This window comes from Athene noctua, chromosome 1 (assembly GCF_965140245.1).
Source record: "Athene noctua chromosome 1, bAthNoc1.hap1.1, whole genome shotgun sequence".
NCBI lineage: Eukaryota > Metazoa > Chordata > Aves > Strigiformes > Strigidae > Athene > Athene noctua.
Genome location: NC_134037.1, coordinates 40,046,914 through 40,070,973, shown reverse-complemented (window position 1 = coordinate 40,070,973; position 24,060 = coordinate 40,046,914). Strand labels below are relative to the sequence as shown.

Below are 24,060 nucleotides of genomic sequence, written 5' to 3'. Positions count from 1 at the left end.
TCCAGCCTAATGCATTTGTTCCCAGCCTGGGAAATGGACACAGAAGGGGAATTAATTGGGAATGCCAGGATCAGAGAATTCCCAGTTCTAGGGGGAAATGCATAAAATGAAATTTAAACAGTTAAAAATATCTAACCGGAAGTGGCTGATTGTTTTTTTTTTTTTTCCTTTATGCAGTGCATATATATTTTTCTTTTAGAACATGTTGTTTTTCATTTAATTTGCTACTTGAGGTTGTAGTTTCTGTTTCTGAATCATTAGCTTTAAGATTAAGAAATACTTTGGTTAATTGCAATGTGTCTTACACTGCCTTTTGTCCAAACTAATAAACAATTTCAGTTGTATATTTTTGACATCAAAGAAGGAAAGAATATGAAGACAAACATGAAATATGAAATTCAATATAACAGATAGATAATTTATCTATAAATGTATGTAATTAATATGTATGAAATATATAAACATATGAAATATAATGTTTAGACTCATTTTAATGTCTTGACAAATATACTTTTCAACACTGCAGGAAATCTTTTGCTTGGCTTGGAATACTTGCAGTCATATCTTACAAGTGTTTCCCTGAGTTACTAGTTTTATTTAGACCCACGTGGGCATGGACCTACTTTTATGAATGCGGAGATATTGTAGAAGACAATTTAAATTATTTTTCAATACCTATCTCTAATTTTTTCTTCATAATTTTTATATTAGGGGGGTGAAATGCTTTAGAATAACTCCAGAAGATAACTCCTTATACTTACTAATACAGTTTAATTATAAGAAGGCATCTTTGGCATGTACTTCTTCCCTGATATTTTCTACATGTTTTTTTAAAGATTGAATTTAGTGGGGGAATTTTATTCCACTGTCTCACATGAGAGAAGTAGATAAGAACTGGAATTAGATTAAGTCTGAGTGGACCTGTCTGTATATCTGCATGTCAAGTAAAATAAATGAAGAATAAAATGCTGAAGAGTAGGATAAGATAATAAATAGATCGATTTTGCTTCTATAATAAATGCAAAATAAAATGAGAATTACACTTTTCTGTGATCTTGTTTTATACTCTTCTGTAGTGGTGGAACTAAAGGCCAATTTACAAACACTCTTCAAAGTAAAAATTCGGCATGCTCCGCACTGTAGGATGTGTTACACACTTTCAAATCAAAGAGATTTTCATATAGAGAAGATAATTTCTCACTTTTGTAGGGGTCAAAGGGGCAATCTGATTAAATAGGCAGACTGTTTTCTAAACACCTCAATGAACTTATTTCAGGTTTTGTTCATAGATTAAAACTTTGTCCTGTTCTTATCTGCAGATGTTTAGGGGTGCTGGGGTACTAGTGATCACTGTCATATGATAAACGTATTTTGTGGTCTGGGACAATTAATGAACATATTTGAGCAGATCAAGTGCTCGGTGAGCTTTAAAATCAAATTTAGCAGCTTTCTGAAATGACTTTTACATGTTCTCACTGCTTAGTGAAGCTTTACTGAATTACATGTTCTCTGACTTTGGCTAAATGTAGACATTTAATTTATTCATACAAAATTGAACACTCATGGAACTGAATCTATGTATGTTAGAAACACATTTGCATAGAGTTATTTTATTATTTTATTGGTTTCTACTGAAGTATTTAATTGCTTGTTTATATGGAAGATTTTTTTTCTTTGCAGAGGTCTTTTTATTACTATCCATGACCGGGGACACATTGCTAAAATGCTTGAATCTTGGCCAGAAAATATCATCAAGGTAAATTCAGTTGTAGTTGCATGACAAAGCTGACATTGTTTTGCACCCGAAGTTACTTGGTTAAGTTATTTTTATAAGCTTTTTATCAATTAGATTTCAGTGATTTCTTAGCTCATTTTTTACATAGAAACAATGATGTTACAACCAAAGTTTGAGGCTTTTAAACACTTACTTGTTTAGCTATAGCCATCCTTTACTGATTAATTGGTCAATAACATTGGATGTTACGCATCAAAAAAAAAAGCCTGAATGCTTTTTCAGCATTTCAGGGAATCAGAGAGCAGTTGAGGTAGGAAGACACCTCTGGAGAAGTCAGCCAGGGTGCAGGTTACTCAGGGCTGTGTCCATGCTGTGGGTTTTGAGTATCTCCCCACGAGATCTCTTGGCAGCCCCTTCTACCATTTGGGTTAATAGTTCTCCACATATAATTTCTGATGAACTCTTTCACAAAATATATTAGATTTCCAACTGAAATGGCTTGTCACAGAGCATGACAAGGAAATTATTGTGTTTTCAGCCGCTTGCCATACTGAGCACATCATCCTTTACTGTGAAAAATGTCCCTTTTTAGTGCAGGCAATTTTGTGGGGTTTATGGAGTTACTGTATTTCTATCAACGAAAACACATACTTCCTCATATGTATAAGTATGATGGAGTGTGTTATTTGCTTAAGGGAAGAAGAGATTAATCTTTGAAGGGTAAGAACCAGGTGACTGTAGACAGCTCTGTCAAAGGCCAGCAGGAGTAGCTGGCTCTGGTTCTGCTAAAAACAGCCATGATAAAACCCAGGAGTCTGGGGTTCTTCTTTTTCTGTGGATAATTTTATTTCCTTTCATATTCTGTCTTCATACTGTTGACAGAAAAACGTAAGTTTCTGTTTCTGAAACAGTTCACTTGTAATACTAAATATCTCTTGTGTGTTCTTAAAAGTTTTATATGAAAGTCTCATTTACAGTGGAGGAAGAGTCTAAAATAATGTAATGAAACCACAGTGGAATACAATAAAACAATTCTTGGCCTTATTTTGTTTGTACCTATTAGAATTATGTTTGTACCTGTCAGAATACAAACTATTGATTTTTTTTGTACCTGTTAGAATTTGTACATGAAAATTAAAAAATGATGGTAAGAAGATAATGGAATACTTAGTACATATGACCAAAGAAGTGATTTTGACAGTGCTTTTATTTCTTCCTCTAGGCTATTGTGGTGACAGACGGAGAACGTATTCTTGGTCTTGGAGATCTTGGCTGTTATGGAATGGGCATCCCAGTTGGTAAATTGGCACTTTATACAGCATGTGGAGGAGTAAAACCTCATGAGTGTCTACCAGTGATGTTGGATGTGGGAACAGATAATGAGGTAAATTCCTTTCTGAGGTGGAGTGGGTATTAGCTGTTTGAAGGAAACTATATAAAAGTTGAATTGTAAAACGTTGGGTTTCTTTGTTATGATACTGGCTTTGATTATGTGCAAACTGACAATTCCTATGGGCAAAGTCTCATCCTAATACACAGTGTAGATACACCCATCCTAATGCACAGTGTAGACTGTTTTGTAAGGCTCAAGTAAATAAGGACACTGTTGTCTGTAAAAATGTGCCACATACATCATGCATGTTAAAAAGTGGTATGGGATCTCAAGAAGAGGGGGACAATAAAAAATACAGTTTAAGAGAGCATTCTTTTTCCACTTGTGATGCAGAATTTCTCTCCAGTGATTTCAGATGTGAATTCTGACTGTGCCCCTCGTTTTGGTGAACAGCTTGAAGCTATAGCCTGATCTGTGCTGGGAATGCATGTCTACGTACTTCAGTTGTACATTGACTTTCACTATAGATAGACTGTAATGTTACGAATTTTCCGCAAATGAGGTCCTAGTGCTTCAAGTAAGTGGACCTTACCCTCTTTAACTTGGCTTCCCATTTGTGTGAAGTGCAGAGGTTTAAAGTTATTGAAATTTGACTCTGTTATTTCCAGGGCTCCAGGGTTCTGATATTTGCAGTATCTCCCAAGGCTTACTAGTTAATTACTTGGGCCCTGTTCTTCCTTTTTTTTCTGAAAAAAAACCTTGACTCAATGGTGTCAAATTAGATATCACCATCAATATTATTATGCTTTAGCAGAAGTAAACAAATGTTATACTATAGGTAATGCAAGTGTTACAACTCTATGCATGATAAATGTATCAGTGATTTATGTGTATTATAGGTAAATAAAACATTCCTGTACCAGTAAATCTAGCTGGGACTTCTACATTATTGTGTTGGGTGTGTGCGTTTTCAGCTTTATATACACACCTCCACCCCTGTCCCACTGGGATAATTTAGACAATACATCATGAAAGCATTATTGAAATGAGAAATAGCTTGCTGCCCTCTCTCGGTCCCCCAAGAACCCCCTCTGAAAGCAGACTGACTTACTTGTGAGATGTATCTGAACACTGTAGCACGTAGCCATATCAAATCACATACAGTAAGTCTCCTTCGCTATAAAAAGTTTTTATTCCTGGTTTGAGCAACTGGGCCAGTTATCTAATCTATTATTGAATGTTTCTAGGCAGTTAATTGCATCAGCTACTTCTGACACTGCATCAGGATTTACATTTTGGTTTTATGTTTGAGTTTCATTGTAATTTTAAATTTTTCATAGAGTATTATTGTCCTGAAAGATATCAAACATATGTATGTACACACACACAAATAGCAAAACAATCTTACACATACCAGTAGCTCAACTTTCATGTCACTGTTCTTGTGACTAAACAATCAGTTCAATGCATATGAAAGAGTTGCAAACCTAAATTATTACAAGATGCACAAAAATTGTGCAAGCTGTGGTTTGCTGGTGCTTTCAGATATTCACCTTCTGATCAGGAGGATGTCTTTTGTTGTTTCACTTTGGAATATGGATTCTTATTTTAGGACCATATTATGAACTGCTTCAGTTTAGTCGTACAGTGCAATGAGAGGCTGAGTGTGTTTTAGTCCCCAGCCAGCACGGTGGTTAGCAGCACAGGACAGGACTGCTTCTGTAGGGGAGCTTTTTGTTCCTGCCTATGTCTATGTCAAGCTCAAACATGCACACACTGCCCAAGAGTCTAAAATCCCCAGCCAATTTACTGATACAAGAGACCTTAAACTAAGTTTGAATGAATGGGAGGTTTGGTAAAGAGTTATTCTTGTTGGTTTTTTTCAGTGCTGTAGCAGATGCAAGGAATTATGTTATTTTACAGCTCAGTGCCGTTTATGCTCATCTGAGTTTTTGCAGGGGTGAGAAATCAGCAGCATGAGAAAAATCAAGGCTGGGAATCATGGTTGGGTTATGGTCAATTCTAAAGGCAGCACAACTGCTTTCAGGATTGAGCTAGACTACACTTCAAAGTGTAGAAGTTTGGTGGCTTTTTCCCATGGGGACTGGTTGCTGATGTTTAAGCATCAGTAGCTGTAACTGGGAATGAAACCTCTGAATTCTGCTGGTGGGTTATGAATAGGTAGGACTGTATTGGTGTACACCCTGTCTGAAGGCAATGAATGGGCCTAGTGACATTCATTAGTTTGAGCTTGGGTGCATTTCTCTGGCTAATTGAAAGTCAGGGATCCTGGGGCACCAGCACCCTTAATTTCTTCCCTCTAACACCCTCCCTTTCCCCCAGCAGCATATCCCTGTTCCCTCCCTAACACTGGTGTTTCTTTAACCAGGTGGTGAGCCGCTGCAGAGAACTGAAATGGCTGAAAAAGCAATCACATTTTGCTGGCTAAGCTGGTTATATTAGGTCAAGCTGCTGTGGAATTGCACTGCAATTCCTTATCTTAAAATCTAAAACTCTTGGACAAATAACTGCATTTTTATGCTATATTTTCTTACTCTAGCCAGTATTTTCCATAATAAGACACAATAGAAATCACTTTCATAACTTGAGCACATATAAATATTAATTATGCTGAACATGTTTTTTGAAATGTGCAGATGTTTTCTATTTAGATTAGTTCCTTTTCCCTTTCTGTGGGGGCCTCAGTGCTTTAAAATATGTATTTTTGGCAACTGTATTGCAGTCGTGCGCAACCTGAAAATCCTCCAGAAAGATTAAATCTTACTCTAAAGCAGATTGCAAGAAAAACTTCACAAATTCTCATCCTGTATTGTTTTGTTGTGTACAGGACCCAGAGCAGTAACTCTGAGGGACAACTCACTCAATTTCTGATGATAATTAAAAACCTTGTTACTGCTAGCTTTAGCAGAGGTGTTTTTAGCTGGGGTATTATCCTGCTATTCATAAAAACAAGGAAAGAGAAGAGAGGCAAATAAAGCATTTTTATACAATTACCTAGATGATAAGCAAGAGAAATGAAAACTACTTACTTATGAGTAAAAATTGACATAGTACAAAGGCTTGCATGACCAAACTAGTAAATTACTCCATGTAGTCAGTATGGGACTGAGTGTCCAAAAGAAGTGTAGTTGACCACTGCCAAAAATAATATGCCTGTTTCATAAGTTGTTGACAAATTGGAGGCAAGTAGTCGCTGAGAAGACATTTTTATCCAAAGCATTTAGAACATTATTTGGACTATTAGTTATTTACTACAGACAATGACAACCTCACTACAAGTTCTGCCTTACCCAGTAGCCATGTATTTTGCAGGTGTGAGGATGGTGCTTCTCAGGTGGGATTTCAGTCCAAGTAAAACATACTCAGGCATCAGTCTCAGTACTGATATCAAATCCTGAAGTGATGTGATTTTTGGATTCTGGCATTCATCTAACGTTATAGAGGTATATGTTAATCACCTTGAAATGGTTAAAGAAACAGACTGCAGAAGAAGTAATAGTTGTCAAGGTCCAAGCACAACTACATCTCAATGGAGACCTTCCTGAAACACATGTACTCAGCACTGTAAGTGGGATGGTTTAAGGAGGATAGAAGTAATCAAGCTGAATCAAGGGAAAACATTTAAACATTAAAATGTGAATGATTGCTACTTAAAACATGTTATTAAACTCTCACAAAAGAAAAAGTGTTGAGGCAAGCCTGTTGGTTAAAAATCAGCCTGGCTTACAGGGATGTGAAAACTGGCAGTTTAAAAAAGCCAAAAAAACAACAAACCCCAATTATGGAAACCAAGTTCAAAAAATGGGCTTATAGGCAATAAAAAAGCAAAAGACAGTAAAGAAAAATAATCTATATCAATTATGAACAGTTGGTCTTGATGCTTTACTTTAATTGTGGTACTTTTAGAAATATCAGATTATCAGTATAAGTATGGTAGATATTTTTAAAATCTCAGTTTTATCTATGTTGGTGAGACGTCTTACTTTCTATTTTATTAACAGCAAGTGAATGTATTAAACAAAAGCTTTAAAAATTTGTCAAGATCCTTACATAAAAATTTCCAAATAATGCTTTGGCCAGTTCTTAAAAAAAAAAACAACTGGTAAAAGCTTTCTGGACCATGATGAACTGGCTGGGGAAGAAGTACTGGGGCTTTTTAAATATACCTGGGATGAACTGAGAAGTTCAGGAAGATTGGATGAAAATTAAGGCTCTTAATTAAAATACAGTAGTCCTGGTTGCTCTAACCTTAGATAAAGAATTGAGTAAAATCAGAAAGTTTGAGTAATCAAGAATTGAGGGTAAAATAACTATTGCTGATTAGTATGGGCTTATTAAAAACAAATTTAATCTAATGTTAAAGTGACTTTACAGTTTTTTAGTTGACTCTTATTTTTTACCTGAAGTAACACATTTGAATTTATCCTGTTCCTTTTAGGAAACTGGACCAATGAAAATACCAAGCAGGCCTCCTGTGTTAGTAGAGAAAATGCTATTTAAAACATACACTTCTGTGAGGAATAATAACATACTTGTGATTTTATAGTATTTCAGCTGGGTTTTTTTCCCTGCCCTGCAATGTTTAATATATTTATCAATAACTTGTTGGAAGTATTTTTAGTGTCCAAGGGTCATCAATGAGCCATGGATTAGTTAAAGTACTATTATCCAGCCAGAGCAGGAATTAAATCTGGAAAGACAGATGGTTTATGTCATATAGAAGTCAAACCAGTGGTGAAAGGGTTTCTTCTGACCATAAAATTCTTAATCTAATAATGGACACTTAACAGAAGAATGAGAAATGAGTTTATTTGGTACCTTACAAGAGAAGCCCTGACAAGTTCAGGGCTGCCAGAGCAATCCTGGAACGACTACATGTGTAAATTCAATACTGGCGATGGCCCATTGTGTGAACTTTGGAAAGATTAATTGTGTGTTATCACTGAAATGTAAACAACCATAAATTTCACCTAAGGTAGAAAGCATTCAACTCTTTTAAACAATACTTTCACACAACATGGAAAAACCGATACAGCTGGTATTGGAAGAACATTTTACACAGGCAGTTTCCAGCAGAAAGCATCTTCGTGTCCTGGAGTTTCTTGAGAGCTGGGACAATGGCCACATGCCAGCTATCAGGATTGCTCAGGTGTCAGAAGTCACTGCAGCTGCACCTGTATGGCTTCAAAGAAGCTGGACAGGCATACCTTCTCTTACCCTGGGTAGACAAAGTTAAATAGCTGTCTGGTCATATATATATATATATATATATATATGCTGTAAATATATGTGTGTGTATATATATATATATATATGCACGCCATTAATTGATGTAATCTACCTGGACTTGTGCAAAGCTTTTCACACTGTCCCGCATGACATACTTTTCTGTACATTGGAGACACATGGACTGGATGGATGCACCACTCTGTGAATAAGAAATTGCCTGGATGGTCACACTCAGAGAATTGCAGTCAATGGCTTAGAGTCCAATTAGAGAGCAGTGATGACTGTTTGTACCTCAGGGGTCAGTGTTGGGAGCAGTGCTGTTTAGCATCTCTGTCATCAACATGGACAGTGGGATTGAGTACACCCTCAGCAAGTTTGCCAACAATACTAAGCTGTGTGGTGTGGTTGACACACTAGAGGGAAGGGATGTCATCCAGAGGGACCTGAACAGGTTTGAGAGGTGGGTCTGTGCAAACCTCATGAAGTTCAACAAGGCCAAGTGCAAGGTCCTGCACATGGGTTGAGGCAATCCCAAGCACAAATACAGGCTGGGGGATAAGTGAGCAGGCCTGTGGAGAAGGGCTTTGGGGGTATTGGTGGATGAAAAACTGAATAGGAGGCAGCAATGTGTGCTCACAGCCCAGAAAGCCAACTGTGTCCTGGGCTGCATCAAGAGAAGTGTGGCCAGAAGAAGGTGATTCTCCTGCTCTACTCTGCTCTGGTGAGATCCCACCTTGAGTAGTGCATCCAGCTCTGGGGCCCCCAACATAAGAAGGCCATGGGCCTGCTCAAGTGGGTCCAGAGGAGGCCACGAAGATGATCAGAGTCTGGAGCACTTTCCCTATGAGGACAGGCTGAGAAAGTTTGTGTTGTTCAGCCTAGAGAAGAGAAGGCTCTGGGGAGACCTTGTAGCAGCCTTCCAGTACTTAAAGGGGGCTACAGGAAAGATGGGGAGGGACCCTTTATTGGGGAGTGTAGTGATAGGAGTGGTAATGGTTTTAAACTGAAAGAGGGGAGATTTAGATTAAGATGTAAGGAAGAAATTCTTCACTGTGAGAGTGGTGAGACACTGGAACAGGTTGCCCAGAGAGATTGTGGATGCCCCCTCCCTGGAAACATTCAAGACCAGGCTGGATGGGGCTTTAAGCAACCTGGTCTAGTGGCAGGGGGGTTGGAACTAGATGATCTTTAAGGTCCCTTCCAACCCAAACCATTCTATGATTCTGTGATTCTGTAATGTACAGATAAATCATGACAGTCAGATCACTTTTTGCAAATGTGTATCTGAAGCAGTTCTTTATTTGTATAACTGTCAAATACAGAAGTCTAAGTATTGAGCAGTGCACAAGAGAGAGAAACATGCTGGGCAGCTTCTAGGGCAGCTACTCCTTCTTCATCTGCCACACTTCAGGGACTTGTGGGCTGCTATTTCAAGTTATTTCCTGCATGCTTACTTAGGAATATTTTTTCCCCTTAACTGACTAGAAATGTTTAAACACAGGAATGTTACAGTTCTCACAGTTGCCCTAAATAGGTCAATGAGCATGACTGGGCTGGCAGTTCCATCTGTTCTGGAGGAATGACAGGCATCCGTCGTGAAAGACTGAATCCAGAAAAACTGAGGTGCAAATTCAAGCTCAGTTCTTCAATTTGGGTTAGTTAGCTTTCTACATTTCCCCAAATTACTTCCAATTATCATAAGAACTGGTACCAGCCTTCCAAGATTCATGTTATTGAAAAATACCTACCTATGTATGTGCAAATGGAAACGAGAAAACAGAACCCCCCCGTTTTTATTATTCATATTCCAACCAATAGAAACCTGGACAGAATAAAGCTAAGTATAGAGGAAACCTGAAATTTCATATTTTATCAATCTAAAGATATAAATATATCAAATCATGTAAATTATGTACAGCTGTAGGGATTTCTAAATAAAAGACAGCCAAAATTGGCATTCATAGGTAGATGAGTGGCACTTTTATGCAGTTGTTTGTGTAGTAAATGTATTATGGAATGCTTATGCTTTCTGAATTTAAAGAGGTCCATTTGCTTTCCCCTTGAATGATGGTTGTTCAAACTGGAGACAGCATTTCAGTGATATTTTCCCGTAAAATAGTAGTAGCATTTCCTGAACTCTATGAATAGAGATTGCTTCTGTCTCTATAAAAAGGATCTATTTTTGTATCATCTGGTGCATATATGGGAATTTCGTTTCTAGGTTATATTATCCAGTGTGTTCCCTAGTAGTTTTGAGTATTTCTGAAATAGAAATGACACTATGCGTGATCAAAACTTCATTTAGCTATGTTAAAATGTCAGTGACCAAATTAACCTCGTTGACTCAGAGAGGCTTTTTCTCATGTTCCAGAAAACAGTCACACTGAGGAAGGTGCTGAAAGATAATGCTGTGGCCCTACGGTGCTGAATTCCAGGCATGAAAATTTGTAGAATTATTGATGGAATCAGTCTTCTGTGTTTTTTCTTGTGAGTCAGCTTCTGTCTGTCTGTCTGTGCCATTCTGGTAGTAGATAATTGCACTCTCCTTCACAAGTTAAGTTCTCTTGTACAAGTGAAATTTTTTTTCCCCCTTAGATCTTGCTTTTAGATCCTCCCCTGGTAGTACATTGCCAGAACTTGGACAAAGGAGAAAATGCATCGATATTCCTTTTTCCTTCCCTTTCCCCACTTCCAGTTGGCAAGAAAATATTGTGGTAGGATATTACTTTTCTTACAGTCATTGTCATGAATAATTTTTTCTTTTCTCTTTTCAGCCTTCAGAAGTCCTGAAAAGTAAAGTAATTTCTGAATTACAATTCTGTCTAGTCCATTGTGCAGAAGAAAAAAACTCCTATTTTTTTTAATTTGGAGGAATTGGTAGTCTCCTTTTAAATCTATTCAGTTATTTGAATATGCATTAGAGGAGGGAATGTACAAGTACAGTCTGTTTCTATAGATGTGTCTTCTAAAACTGGGGGGTTTAGAGTAATCTTTCCACTGTGTTTCAGAAGATGCTACCTCTAAACTAAATATGGCATCACTCATCTCTCCTAAACATGCTTTATTTAAACAAAAGGGACACCTGAAACTGTGCCGATGTCTGTATTAGACTTGCAAACCTAAAAATTGATCTGGGGAAGGGATGATACTTATGAGAGCCACCATTTCCCCTTAGTGCAAGGGGGCATTAAATGATGTGCTTGAATTTATCAGAAGCTGATGCTTTTTGGTAATTTTTTGGAGCACTTTCCTTTTCTTGCTCTTTAATGTTCTCTTAATGAATAGTTACAGTATGTCTGGTAATGCGTTCACAACTTGAAAGCTTCAAAAGTTATTTTGACTCGGTATTAACTAAGGCATGTTTGAGAAATAGTAAGTGTAATAATAAATCTAGATTTATCACTTGAATATGTTTCTGCTGTACACTGCTGATTTGTTATTGACGCAGGTTGAACTCAGTCTTTTGACTAAGTTGCAGCTCCTTTTCCTGTCCAAAAACATTATTTTACATGAGTCTGTTCCATAAATTCCTAGCTTTCTGTTTCTCAGGTGTTGAGTCTTGTAAGCTTGCCAGGTTGGATTGTCAGTAGAACACACAGAAAGTAATAAAACAGATGAGGAAGAGTAAATGAAGTCACAGGCTTTAGGCAACAGACAAGAAATTATATCAAATAAGCTTCCTTCAAGGGAAGCTTGAAATAAATTGAAAAATAAAGGTTTATTTATGTGATCTTGTGGTACATTACATATCCAAAGAAATAGCTTGACAAGACTAGTCTACTCTTAGAAGGAAATATCGATCGAGATTGTTAAGTTTTATCAGAACGAGAGGATAGTTTGCACAGGTTTTATACATGCTATTGAACATACAGTTATTTAAAATGAGTGTAATATGGTGACAAAACATATTTACTATTTATCATGAAGGCATTTACTTTTTAATATAAAAGTTTGATTGCTGCCAAAAATGCTTCAGATTCTGGATAATAGTTTTTAGGTGGCATATTCAATGCAGCCATGAAGTATACATACTGGAAATGTAATTAATGGAAAAAAAAAAGAAGGAAACCACCTGTATTATATTTAAATATTCAAATGGAGTGGCATTTTTATTATTATGGAGGAGTTTTCAATTTTATTATTTTTATTAATTGCAGAGGAGTTTTAGCTCGATATTAGTGGTTTATCTGTTGCACATTAGAAGCATATCATTGGTGAATGCTAACATCCCTCGAGTCTTCTTTGGGCTTTTATACATTTCATCATTTCTGTATTTTCTTCACTATTCTTCAATATTTAAAATGTCATGTTGGCCTTTGTAAGTCATATGTTATCACTGCTGGTTTTGTCTCATTAATATTTTCATTTCCTGAATAGTTTTCTGTTTGTTGTAGACATGAGGCAAGTACTTCACAGGATATTATAAACTTAATTTTATTTTTTCTGTAGAATAATCATAGAATCATAGATTAATAGAATGGTTTGGGTTGGAAGGGACCTTAAAGATCATCTAGTTCCAACCCCCCTGCCATGGGCAGGGACACCTTGCATTAGACCAGGTTGCTTAAAGCCCCGTCCAGTCTGGTCTTGAACACTGCCAGGGAGGGGGCATCCACCAGTGCTCTGGGCAGCCTGTTCCAGTGCCTCACCACTCTCACAGTAAAGAATTTCTTCTTTATATCTAATGTAAATCTACAGGATACGTGATGAGAGGAGGAATGAAGTAATAAAGAATTCGGCTGTATTTATCTATCTTTATTTCAATAATCATGGTAAATGTTAGTTATTCCTATCTCAGTCTAACTATAGGTGCATATTCAGACTTGGCATTCATTTGTGTGGACGTGTTTGTTCACACACAGTTACGTCCATTACATCATACATAGAGTTAATATATCTGGGCTGTTAGAAAATTCTGTATTTTCACAGGGCCCTGTCATCAACAGAAATGGTAAATTGTTACTGGATGGAGAGGCCTTTCTTGCACAGAATATTGCATATTTTGGAATACTGTTGTTTTATTTGGAAACCACATTTCCTGTTTTAATCTTGTTAAATGTGTCAGTCTGCATGGTAGCTTGCATCTGACTTTTGTCTGTGCTTTTTTTTCTCCATATGTTTCTTTGCCTTCTTTCCAGATTTATTCTGAGAGCTATAATCAATTTTCACACACTCTCTTTTTTTACCAAACATATGCAAATGTGATGTGTCCAGGCATGCTCACTGACAAGATGCATCAAATAATGCTCATGGAGAGTAAGGGATAATAACAGCAAGAAAGAAAAATGAAGGAAAGGACTTAAAAGCCTACTAGCCAAACAGTTGCTGTCTTTAGTCTGAGGAAAGGAAAATGGCTCATTCTTCCCTGTTGGCTTTTCTTCTTGAACCAGTAAGAGCTCAAAGTCCCGCTGAGGTTGACCTCAGTTTTGAGTTAATGCCAAGGAAACTGATGCTAGTAGTTAATGTTATCTGTTAGGTAGCCTTAAAAATACAGGTCCATAACATTTAAAGAGACCTCTTGGATCATGATTTTCTTGCAAGAAATCAGTAATTTGCTGATGGTGTATTTTACACAATTATTTTCATTGGTTTTAAGAGTGGATGTTGCTTTTTTTCAGAATTCACTTCCGCAATTAAAAATCTAAGGATCAGATGTTAATTTTTTACTAAATACTCAAATAGTAAATTTCCTAAAACTGCATACAGCTTTAGTCAGGAAGGTTTTTTTACCCTCTATGGCCTAAAACCCTTGCCTGAAATGACTGCAGCGTATTGTTGAGATGAGGTTACAGGGAAATCTTGAGTCTAAATTAACCAAAGATACTGAGTTTTACAGTGTGTTCAGTATTTTGAAGACTGCAATTTGAAGAATCTGAGTTTGTCTTCTATTTTGTCTATAGTAATCTGCAATTATTTTTTTTTAATTACTATTTCTTCTGTATCTTCTGCCTTACTATGTATTTCCTTGGTTGTATTAAATCTTCAGTAGAAGACTATGTATAACTTCCTAAGGGATTCACTCTACTAATGATGTATTAAAAGATCTGAAATAGAAAATGTTGCCTACCGCTTTTATGAAATAATTGTGTACAAAGGGGAGCAGCATTTCGCACCATGTTAACTGTCTTGACTTATTTACAAATATAAATAATTTGCTATATACCATGGCATTCCCAGGGGAATGTATTGCATCACCTCCCTTGTTTTCATTTAGATGCTTTTCTCGTATTTTCTTAGGCATAGCTCAGCAGCTATGAGTACTAGCAGTTTTACCAATAAAACTGAAATATAAAAGGACTTAATCTTTAAACATATTTCTCAGTTTCATAATATGCATGCTATCAGCATTTTGTTTGGTGCTGCATTCACTTGTTTCTTTAGTATAATAGTAGAAAGATACTCTGTTTAGCTTACTACTACTATAACGCTCATCGCCTTTTACCCTAATACGGGCATGAAAAATATCTTGATCTACATTTCTTTTCAGTAGCAAATATACTTACAGTCCTTTTAAACAGAGTCCTATTTTTTTTTTCACTGGGGGATTACTGTTGTCATTGTACAACTAAAGGTTACTGCAATTTTTAAAACTCATCCAATAGTTCTAGTACAATTAAAGGAGACTTTCAAGTTCATATTATCTTTTTAATATCCATGTTGTATAAAATAATATATTATTGTATATTTCAGTGCCAGAGTTACATCTACCATCATCCTGTATTGCCTCTGCTTAAAGTCTTCTTATACTTTCATAAAATGCTAGAGATTAGTGTTTGCCATCTTCTTGTAACCATCTAGCCTTTCTATGTTGCCTGTGTACTGAACCCAAATCTAAACTTTTCTGGTATACCCACATAGGCAGTAATATTTCTGCTTCTGTCTTTCCCATACTTAAGATTCAATGGAATGGACAATTATAAACTTGTGTTTGAATTATTAGTCTTGAGAATCTGGAACCCCATCACCAAAATAGGTAAGTTCCGAATGACTGAGAAAGAGATGTGGAGCCTGAGAATCACCTGAACCTGAGGTGATCATCCTAGGCTAATTTTATGAAGAGGAGCAGATGATTCTTCTTGTAGAAGAATCTTGTAGCTGTCTCAAATTGATCAGATGAATTGTATTTTAAAACTATCTTTTTTTGTCTGTTGACTATAATAAGAGCTTAGGCTAGATTAGATATTGAAATATCTGCTATAGGCTCTTAAGTTAGATAACATGAGTTTCATACTCAGTTTGCACTTGATATGCCTCTCTCTGCATCTGACATGTTGTTGCTGTGTGGCTCAGGAGGCTTTTACAAACTACAACTTGTTTTTGAACTTATGTCAACCTCTTATTAAACAAATATTTTGCATCTTTGAGAAATGACTTTTACTGCTTAGTGTGTGAGAAGACCTCAGCAATTGTCTGTTACTTTTGATCCAATGTAATTTTTTTAACTTTGCCATTTTGGCTAGGAATAGATTGTATTCTTTTTCTGAGACTGTTAATTTATTTTTATGAAATATGCTATTTATGAATATTTCTTTTGTGACATATTCTATTTTATTAGACCATGGAGAATGTCATGAAGCCAGGTGGTGCTTCAGATTTCACATTTACCAAACAGCATATCAGCAATGATTTTTAAGAGGGGAGGCTTTTAGCGGAAAGAACATAAAGGGTGACATGGGATTTAAGTCTCAGTTTCAACTGACTTTAGAAAGAATGAGCTGTGTACCAATGTTACCTGCAGTTCTGTCAATCCATTTCATTTCTTCTTACTTCACTTTTCAGCACAAGGGGTTCTATAAAAGAGGACAGAAATGAATATCTGGAAATGCTTATTTTGGATAGCACGCATGAATATCCATAGACCAAACTGATGGCAGACTTTATTTCAATATACATTAGACATTTCCAACTCTTCATACTCAGAAGACAGCAACAGATAGTGTTTGTTTTGGTTGGCTTCCATTCTTTCTGAAATAGTAACTGCTAGCTATCTGCCTCCTCAGCAGTTTGACAGGCAGTGAAGAAGACAAGAGAGGGAATAAGCCATAAATGTAGCTATTATCACAAAAGTTGGGATAAGATGCATCATTTGTGCCTCCACAGAAGTTGGCCTAGTGTCTGGGACAAAACGTGTCACCTGTTGACCGTAAAGGCTCTCTTACAGATGTTGGCCTTGCACTAGCAGATCTATTTTGTGCACAGAACTAATTTTCCCTTTTTTCTTCTGGTGCTAGGACAGATATATAGTCAACAGCTGAGATGCCAGCACTGAAATAATATCACCAGACTTGTCTAATAATTGCCAGTCAGTCAAAGGGACATTGCTGATGTGATTTGTTTGTGTAGGAAGAGGCCAATCCATTTAGCTCTAGTAAAGAAAATGGCTGAGTGTCAGCACAGGGGACAGGGATGTCAGAGTCAAAGGTATCTAGGTGAAGGACTGTGTGGGAGTAGCTTATGGAATTAAATGAAATAAATAGGCATAATAGAACTGAGAAGAGCCTGCAACAAGTGATGGAGATTTATAGTTAGGTGTGAATGCAAAATAAAATCAAACCAAAGTATCAGAACTGTTGATATAGACATAAGATGTACTGATACTATCAAACAAGATTTTCAGTTTTATAAATGGTGTATTTGCTGATTTGTTAGAATTCTGTTCAGTTAACTATGTGGTGGACTCAAGACACACTTTGTATGCTGTCAAAATGTTTGAGCTGATACAACAGTATGTGTGTTTCACACATCAAAAGATTATGTTAGTAAACCTCTTTTTATTAATAGAATATTAAAGATGAATGAAAATGAGATCTTTAAGATTTTTTAAAGTTTATGCTATCACTGTCATTTACCAGGTGAAGCAAAATTAGTAAGATGGAGTTCTGAATATTATTACTAAATAACAAAACTTTACTGATATCCTTTTTAAAAAAAGTTTTGCTCTTTGATTCACTTTGTTGGTGGTGGTTTGTTGTGATTTTTTATTCTAATTTTTTCTTTTTTTTGTCTGGTTTTGAAAACAAGATGACTCATTATATTCAGACATTTCAGCTGCCTGTCCCAAGCAAAAACTGGAAATGTCAGTGAATGAAAATGGAGTGATGTGTGCTGGTTGCTTTGCAGAAAAGGTGCAGGAAAGTTTGATTTATTCAAAGTAGTTGTACCACCTCAAGCAGCTGTATCTTGTCATACTCTCCTGATTAACCTGAAGAAGGTAATCTATTAAGATAGCTACACTCATGGTAACTTTGCAGAAAAAAAAAAAAAAAAAAAAAGAGCTTGTATAAAAAGTTTCACTGAGGCTATACTTGATTTTAGGGTACTGTATAAGCTACTGTGGGTACTATTTTGGCCCTCTTAAATATTATTGTTTGGCCACCTTCTGTGATATATTATAAGCACTTACTGCTGGACCCTCAAGTAGGTACATTCTGTCAGCATTTTGGGGTGGAGATCTGTGTCCTCCCTCATGTTTTTGAGAGCAGTAAACTTTGGAAGTTCGGTTGAGGTAATTTATTTCTTCTTCCAGTTTCTGTTATCCATCAGCTGTATTTCAAAATGTAATATGGAGGGTATCGTTAAATGTTCCTTGATCTGTGTCAAGACATGCAAATTGAGGTTTTGGCCGTTAGTTGCTGGGGCTCATGAAGAAGAAATGGTAGTCATTAACTGTATGGGGGCTGTTGAAGGTCAGTTGTGTGGAGAGCTTAATGGTTGGTCTGAGCCTTTTCTGGGATTCTGTAAAAGCTTTTGTAGAAAGCAGGTGTCAGGTTCAGCACAGGAGATTTGTTACATGGTCTGAAAAGCATAGATAAAATAAAAAAGACTTGTCAGATTACTTTGTTTTCTGATTATTATTTATATGTTAAAATATTAATAATTATGTGGAGCATGATCTGCTAAAGTCCTAAATTATGTTGGATTTTTCAGGACTATTGTTTACTTAATAGGCAAAGGATTAAGTTTTTCAAGAAATGCCACTGTCATGCAGACAACTCTTTGTTTTCAGTTTTACTGTGTAAGAGTTATACATCCTCAAATTGTGTCTGATAAAATGTTGCTCCAGACCCATGGTCGGAGTGTCTTCCAAGTTCCAACTCAAATTTGTGGAATTGGCATTGTCCCTATTCCTTCAGACAGATGTTAACATAAGGAGAGTTCTCTGAGACTGTTAAACATATTGCAGAGTACTTATCTTGCTGTTTATTTTATTTTTCTTAAAACGCACACTCTCTGATCTCCTTACTAACTCAGCTAGGTACAGTTCTGGCAACATGCTAGCCAACTAGTGCCACAGTACCACCTTAGACAGTGTGGTGATGCTCTTTTGTTGCAAAATCATTTGTAACCTCCTGAGGAAGAGGCAGAAAGCAGTATTCAGTGGGGCTAATGTGTCATGTCTAAGAAAAAGAGAAAAATTTGTAGGGAGAGGAGCAGGCTGTTGTATGAGCTCTGTTAGTGGGAACCTGTGCTTTTCAGGGCTTGTCAGAATTGCCCAGAATGGAGTTTTCTCATGGCTAGTTAGGACTAGTGACTCCTCTTCAGTGCTTCCTCAGCCCAGGGCATATTTTAGCCACTCTTGACTTTATCCTGTTACATGAGAGATGAGGGTTTTTTCTCTTATTTCATTTATAAAACTTTTTCAAGAAGTAATTGTCAAGCTGAGGAACTGGGAGATTTTTTTTAGCTTAGTAGCACAACCAGAAAATATGCATTGAAATAACACCTGTAACTGTTTATGTGCAATCACAGACTTCTGTCTATGGAGAAAAAGACAGGTTATAGTCAGATGATGATGAAGAAGCAGAATTAGAAAACCTCTGGTGAATGTTACTTAAATTTATCTAGGGTCCTTCAAACAATAAACAAGGATAAAATGAAAATTTCAGGGAGGTTTTGTGCTGGTTGTCCCTGCAAAACTTTCAGGCATCTGCTGGGAGGTGTAAATTCAGAACTTCTTAAGAGTTTTGCAGTAAAGAGCAAATTAAATGATCATTGAAGTGTGTCACTGTAGATATGTTGCTTGTCTCCACTTAGTGCTCATACCTGAAATACAACCATCTCTGTATTCCACCCATGGAGACAGTGCCCTGTTTGTACAAAGCATGCCATTATTTTCAGATTGGCACAAGTTGCACAGAAAATGGATCTTTATATACTTTTTCTTTTGTATAAATTAAGGAAATTCCAAGATTAGAACTTGTTTCCCCTTCCTCCTGGTAATCAAGTCTCTTGGTAATGACCTGCTTGGCATAGTGGCTACTTGGTCTAGAAGTTAAATGTAGATTTAAAGGAAGGACCTGATGCATCCATGTGGTGGTGGTGGTACACAAGCATGGTACTAGGAAAAGAACTCTAGTGCTGGAAAGGTCAGCCTAACAAGGACTTTATGATTTTAGTATTGAAGCTAACTTTCAGTTAACAGATGTTGGCAAAATTGTATGTTTCTGATTGAAAACCACTTTAGTTTTTCATTTTCTAGTATGAAAAATTGAAAACTAACTTGCTGGCTTTGAATGCAGTGGGTTTTTTTCAATTACAGTACTTTCATAAACAACATCTAATCCAGTCCTGAATAAAACACCTGTTTTTCTCCTTAGGAACAGCATGTGGCTTGTGCTGCAGATTCAGTGATGGCAGTTACATGATATTTGCTTCTAATGCTTTCTAGAAGTTAAGCTGGTTGAAAAGCATCAATGTAAGCTGTTTTATCTGAAAAAAGTTCCACTGACATTTAAATTTCAGGGAAAGACAATTATTTTTTGTTTTATCCGTTGGCTAACAAAGATATAGCCTGGAGTATGCTTCACCACTCATCTGTATTCCCAGGTGTCTCCTAATTGGAAACTGCCATAAAGAACAAGGTGTTCAGAACAGTTTTTGCTAGATTCTCCGATTAATTTTACGGCAAGAAATTTTTTTAATATCAGTGGAGACTTGCTGGAAAAGCTTTATCATTTTTGTGTGAATCTCTTACACTGTGTACCAGAAAGGTGAACAGGTGGAACAAAAGCCTAGTTGCTCTGAAAAAGGTATAATTCATCGGATGTCTGATATATTATTGCCTCTAAAAAAATGTATTTTTACTATTCAATATAAAATATGGCAAAATACATAGTGAAGCTATACTGTGTATTACTTGTAACTTTCAGAGCCAATCCAGAAGAGTTCATGTGTCCCTGTGAATCCCAGGTGGTTGGGAATGGAAATGTCAGTCTAGAAAAGAATTTCCTTAGGAGTATGCATCATTGATGGGCACCTGGCTGTAACCAGTATTGTGAGTTTCAATCACAGAGAAATCTTGAATTACACCTAAAAACCTTGAGGTAAACTTTTGATGTCTAAAACCTTTTTTATAATTTCCAATATTTTGAAGGGAAGCTAGCAGAGTGTCTCAGATGTACCTGACAGACTCAAACCAGTAGGCATCATTGCTACCCGCCCCTGTACCCTCAACAGCCTTGAGTCCATCACTTGATTCTACAAACTGACTTGTGCACACAAATGCCAACACACTGTGCGAGTCGAAGAGCTGAGAGCACAACAGCCTCTTGAAAAATCTGGTGCTTTTGCCTCTTGCTGCAGCAACTTTTTCTCTTTGGATTTTGCGGTTGGTGCTCCCTCCCTAACGATGGCTCACATAGCTTGCGCTATTTTGTATATTTTATGTATGTTTATAAATGTTACCATTACTGGACTGAATGGTCTTTGGCTTTGCATGCTAGTGCAAGGGAATTAATTTGACTTCCTGGGAGAGCCCTTCTGGTACCCACGACAAGGGAAGGAGCGATGCAGGTGGATTGTGCCATGCAAGAGGGCTGAAGGGATGGTGCCCACTCGGCATGCAGCCTGCCATCTGCCTGCAGCCCTTGCACACTGGGGCCTTTATTCAGTGCCACATACATGTGCCAGAAGCAGCCCACAGAATGTCCTTGGCACAGCTTGGCTTTGTGCAGCCTCTTGCTTGGAGAGAGGCTGTGGTAATTTCATAGTGTATTACAAGATTCCTTCCTGAAGCATTCTTTCCAGCCATTAGAGTGATTGGTTTTTTTTATTATTTTCTTGTTAAATTGAAGTTTGCTGGAGCTAACAGTTTTTCAGCTGGGTAAAGATATCTGCATGCATAAGAAAATAACTAGAATATAAGCAGTGGTGTTCAGTGTGCATTCAAAACTACAACTGGTAATTTCTCTTCAGGTTAAGAAATAAGTATGCTTCCTGAGAAGGCAGCAAGCAAAGGATGTAAAGGTCAAATTGACAGATAAACAACCTTATGAAAGGAAAGAACAAGTTGGACTGGATAAGTGAAGCTTGTCTTTAAGGAGAAATAACTGAAAACACCTGATGTAGCTGTGAAAAACTATAGGATATAACTATGCACATATGGAAGAGAACATTTTCTCTTTATTTTTTAGCACAATCTTAAATTACTTTAAACAGAATTTGAAATACTGTAACTTCTTTTCTGTTACATTAGGATATTGCTTTATTAGAGTATTAATAAATATTTATATTTTGAACTGTCTCAAAAATAATAATATTCTTTGCTATTAATTTTTTTCCACAGCAATTGTTCCCTTCTAGCACTTTATTTAGGACTGATGTCAAAGGAACATTGTGAATGTATTATCTTTTAAATTCTTGACTGTCTCCGGTCTATAATTTTGTCTGGACAGACAATGGGCAGTCTTCAGTGATGTTTTTAGGGTTACAGATGGAAAAATGTTAATTATAGTATAACTGTTATCTGCATACACAGTGTCTTTGACTCTCAAGTACTGGCAGCCACTTGGGTTTAGAAAGTCTAGCAAGGTTGGACTCAACTTTTTAAACTTATGTCCAATGTGTGGGGTTTTTCCTCCTTATTTATACCTAGAACAACCCATTGTGACACCCCTTTTTTGGCCTCATGTTTTGGGATCATCCTGTCCTATGGGGAATCCCCTGGAGGAAACTGAGGTGCAAAGAGAGGTGATACTCTGTATGCCAGTACCTGCCTGTGGGGATGTCCAGATAAAGTGTTATCTGAGACTCCCAAAGATGAGGTCTCCTTCTGGGGAGAAACAGAGAAAAATTGACCCCTTTTTTTCTCTTGTTCAGGAGGCCCATTGCAGTTTTCATATGTGTTGACAGAGGTCTAGTCTTTAGGTAGGAGAGGCCATGATCTCTTCATGGGGCCAGTGTAGTTCAGAGAAAACAAAATTTTAAAAAAATCTTTAGCTCTCTGGTTATGAAACTTCTTTTTGCAAAGTATTATGCATCATCAAACCCAATTAGCATCAGTGTTACTTGCAGCATTCAGCACATCTGAAATTCAGTTAGCATTTGGAAACACAGAATCTGTTACAGTTTTAAGGGCATCATTCTGTATTTCAGACTTCAAAATAAGCTTATGCAAAGAAAAAAAGGCTTCGTAGTCTAATATAAATTGAAATCTTATACATTCTTCCTAATGCCATAAAAAACACTTTGCAGCTGTAAGCAGTTCTTGCAGGACAGAAAATTGTGATTCAGCATGTTAGTGCTTGCAAACGAATTTAAATGAACGCAGATTGATTACTGGGTAATTAGTATTGATAGAAGCTGAAGTTAAGTCCAAGATGTTGACGTTGTTTCTGACTGGCTAACTCTTTTATTGGAATAAGTTTCACATCAAGTGAAATTTTAATCCTGTGGAACCAAAAAAAGAGTTTAAAATGTCTTGACTTTCCTGAAGAACAGAAATTCCCCTGTGCTCACCATCCCTTCCCCAACCTGTGAAAAGTGAGAGAAGAAGTTTACAGAAAGAATTTACAGTGTATTAATGTAAGAAAATATGAACACTTGAAAAAGCAGCAGCATTCCCCCAGTTTTCTTGGTAACTGTGTGCCCTCTTAGACCAATCATACTCTGGTGTTTCATGTGTTTCATTTCTGGCACATGGCATGTCTTTGTCTCAGAGTTTCTGATGTCCCATACAAATGTAGTTATCTTTTAATTTTATAATTGTAGCTCTAATGCAAATTGTTTTGCATTGTGAACTGTTGGATGTTTTTTGACGTTTTAATGGCATGAGGGGAGTTGCTGCTCTAAAGCATTACTGTACACCAAACACTTTCTAGGTGACACTGAGAGGTTCTGGACGCTCTCTGCTGCTGTCTTTGTGAGTGGAAAGGCTCAGTATCTCGCAGTACTTCATCTCCAATTTTCCATGGAGCGGTTCACTAAAATATATATCTATTCCAAAGAAATGTCACAGTGCCAATATTGAGAATAGATGACATTTCAGCATGTTTGTTCTCAACTGATGAAATATATGTGTGCAATTTTCTGTTTCTTGCTCGTTTGGCTTTTGTAGCTAAATTAGGGCCAGGTGTACAGCTCAAGCCTTGCTTGAACTTTGATGGTTTGCTGATCTCTTTACTATAAGTGTGCACAAGTAAGACGGTATAAATGGCTTGCCTTTTTCTTAAAACCCCAAAGGTCATTACAGTTTTAATATGCTCAGGTGGTGCTTCAAAGAACTCTTTGTTATTTTACACAGCTAATTCTAAGTAGATCTAAATGATATTTCCAGTACCAGAACCTCAATTAAATCCTTTATTCTTGTAAAACCTTATTTGTTAAGGCTTGACTGTACCACATTGCTAAACCTGAGTGTTTTAGAACTTTTTTTTTTTTTAGCCTAGAGTAAATGTGTCTAAAAATAAACTGGCGTTAACTTTTTCAGTATCATTTAATATGCATAACAAACTGACTAATCTGA

At 36.8% G+C, this 24,060-nt stretch overlaps 1 protein-coding gene across 2 annotated transcripts in view; it reads left to right on the top strand.

Annotated features, from left to right (window-relative positions):
* The window catches only part of ME1 (malic enzyme 1), a 191,225-nt gene that overhangs the window by 81,935 nt on the left and 85,230 nt on the right, over positions 1-24,060 (top strand). For both annotated transcript variants that reach the window (XM_074922748.1, XM_074922740.1), the window contains 2 exons: positions 1,681-1,756; positions 2,958-3,119. In XM_074922748.1, coding sequence (XP_074778849.1) covers positions 1,681-1,756; positions 2,958-3,119 — 238 coding nt within the window. The remainder of the gene's footprint in view (positions 1-1,680; positions 1,757-2,957; positions 3,120-24,060) is intronic.